The sequence below is a fragment of the Nelumbo lutea genome, chromosome 1 (assembly GCF_056320005.1).
Source record: "Nelumbo lutea isolate HS-2025 chromosome 1, American lotus-T2T, whole genome shotgun sequence".
In the NCBI taxonomy this organism is placed as follows: domain Eukaryota; kingdom Viridiplantae; phylum Streptophyta; class Magnoliopsida; order Proteales; family Nelumbonaceae; genus Nelumbo; species Nelumbo lutea.
Window position 1 is genome coordinate 81,844,875 of NC_142684.1, and position 2,003 is coordinate 81,846,877.

Below are 2,003 nucleotides of genomic sequence, written 5' to 3' on the forward strand. Positions count from 1 at the left end.
GGTAAGATTACCTCATTCCGTCCATTTCTCTTGAAATTGGGTTGAAGGATCAAGGAACGACATAGGAGAGGAGGAGAGTAGACTGACCGGCTGTCAATATTCATATCTCGTTGGAGTCAGACTACCCAGTAGTCCGGAGAACCACTCGTTAAGTGGGTCAGTTTTTCATTATTTAAATGTTGACACATTGTTCACCCAAGCCTGTGACTTGCCACGAACTCCGCACCACTGTTGCAAGGTTAGACACGCAAGGCTGTGATGAAATGTGTCGATTTTTAACCCTCTCTTCCTCTCCCTCTCATCATCCTCTCCCTTCCCGTTTGCAGTTCTAACAATAACAGTAGTCAGTGCTATCTTGGAATTCACACTTTCTGTGTATCAACCTCTACCTTGTTCTTTCTCAGAGAGTATCTGATCTTGCTTCTATACATAGAAGATGAGTAGTAATTTGGAAACTCGATCCCTCCTTGATGAGATCCGGGGCTTCGATAAGGGGTGCTTGTTCGATCTTGGCCATCCTCTTCTCAACTGTATCGCAGAGAGCTTTATCAAGGCAGCTGGGGTATTAATTTCCATCTCTCTCTCTCTCATAAGGGTACTGCATCTTTTTCAGATAGGAGCAGTTCAGGCATTCTCTGGGGAGGCATATTTCATCGCCATCGAAGGTACAATAGTTGATACTTAACTGTCGTATCTGCTTTAACAAAAGACTGCAGTTGTGAAGCTAAATATGTGAGGACATTGGTCTTTGTTGTTCAAGAGCAGGGACAGATTCTAATGGTGCTCCGGTTATCACAGGGAGCAAGAAACAACGGTTGCCAGAGCTCAAAGGTAACTAATAAAAACAAGAAAATTTGCTTCAGCCTTCACCACTGCATCTGCATGCATTACATACTCTTACATGGTTGTTTGTATACATGCGTTGTGTGGTGGCCATTATTGGTTTCTACTTGGATCTAATTGGGCGGGTCTAAATAGCTCCTTTTTCTTGGTTTTTCGTTGTTTTGCAGGAGAAACCAATAGAAGATCTCTGGAAGCAATGGTAAAGCTGAAATCCTGGTTAAAAACAAGCCATACCTTGGCTGTCTCCTCTGGCGTTGGCAACAAGAGTTCGTCTTCTCCGGCAACGGTTGAGTTAAAAACAAGGGATGCCGGCAGATGTGATCTGTTCTAGCGATTTCTTTCAAAATACACGGAGAAGATCTTCGTGCGACGCTGTTTGGTGTGTGACTCGTCAATTTCAACTTTTTCGGCATTGTATTCCGCTTGACATCACCGGTGAGAGGAACTGGTTTCTTCGGAAGTTCAGATCACAGAGTGGATGAATAGTGGTTTTCACATGTAGAGAAAGGATGTTAGTTGGGGTCATTTTCATCATTTCGAAAAAGAATCCATACATTGGTGAAAATCGCAGATGAATAGTTACTAACACTGAGTGAACGCCAACTAATAGATTGTCACAAATTGAAAATTTAGATACTATATTGTCGCGTTTTAAAAGTTTGGTAGTAGATTGGCACTAGGCCTAAATATTTTCATGGGAGTAGTAGTAATCACAACTTCTTTATCTTCTCACTACTCATCTTTTTCTTTTCTTTTTTGGTTTTGGTAAGATTCTCACTACTCATCTTTACTATTTTCATTTCAATGTTTCACGTAAAGATGCCAAATCAATGTTTATAAATTCTTAAGTATTTCATAATATAAGGACTTGAGATTGCAAGGTTCAAAATTTCCTCGTTGCAAGGGGATGAATCGGTACTTTGAATATTGAGGCAATTCTTTTTTTTTTTTTTCAAAAATAGATTAAGGGTAGGTCTTAGGCATGTAAATCCCCTGAAATAGGTCAAAACCCTAAAACACATATATTTTATGTATCGATGACTCGTCCTATATCATATGTATTCACCCAATCGACATGTGACAAAATTTTGTACCTTGCTTATAACCATGGGCCATTTATGTATTGGGCCAAGACTACAATCCCAGAACTCGATCGGTAC

General features: G+C 40.3%; 1 protein-coding gene across 1 annotated transcript; it reads left to right on the forward strand.

Moving 5' to 3' along the window:
- The first annotated feature begins 203 nt into the window (after window positions 1–203).
- On the forward strand, window positions 204–1,732 carry LOC148875704 (outer envelope pore protein 16-2, chloroplastic-like). The gene is made up of 3 exons (XM_088965130.1): window positions 204–665; window positions 766–831; window positions 1,011–1,732. The coding sequence occupies exons 1-3, from the start codon at window positions 437–439 to the stop codon at window positions 1,172–1,174; spliced, it is 459 nt and encodes a 152-aa protein (XP_088821256.1). The 5' UTR covers window positions 204–436; the 3' UTR covers window positions 1,175–1,732.
- The last annotated feature ends 271 nt before the right edge of the window (window positions 1,733–2,003 follow it).

Excerpts from the sequence above, each read along its gene's own strand:
- LOC148875704 (XM_088965130.1), top strand. The coding sequence starts at position 437 with ATGAGTAGTAATTTGGAAACTCGATCCCTCCTTGATGAGATCCGGGGC. Across the intron at positions 666-765 it reads ATATTTCATCGCCATCGAAG|GGACAGATTCTAATGGTGCT; the intron begins GTACAATAGTTG and ends GTTCAAGAGCAG. Across the intron at positions 832-1,010 it reads ACGGTTGCCAGAGCTCAAAG|GAGAAACCAATAGAAGATCT; the intron begins GTAACTAATAAA and ends GTTGTTTTGCAG.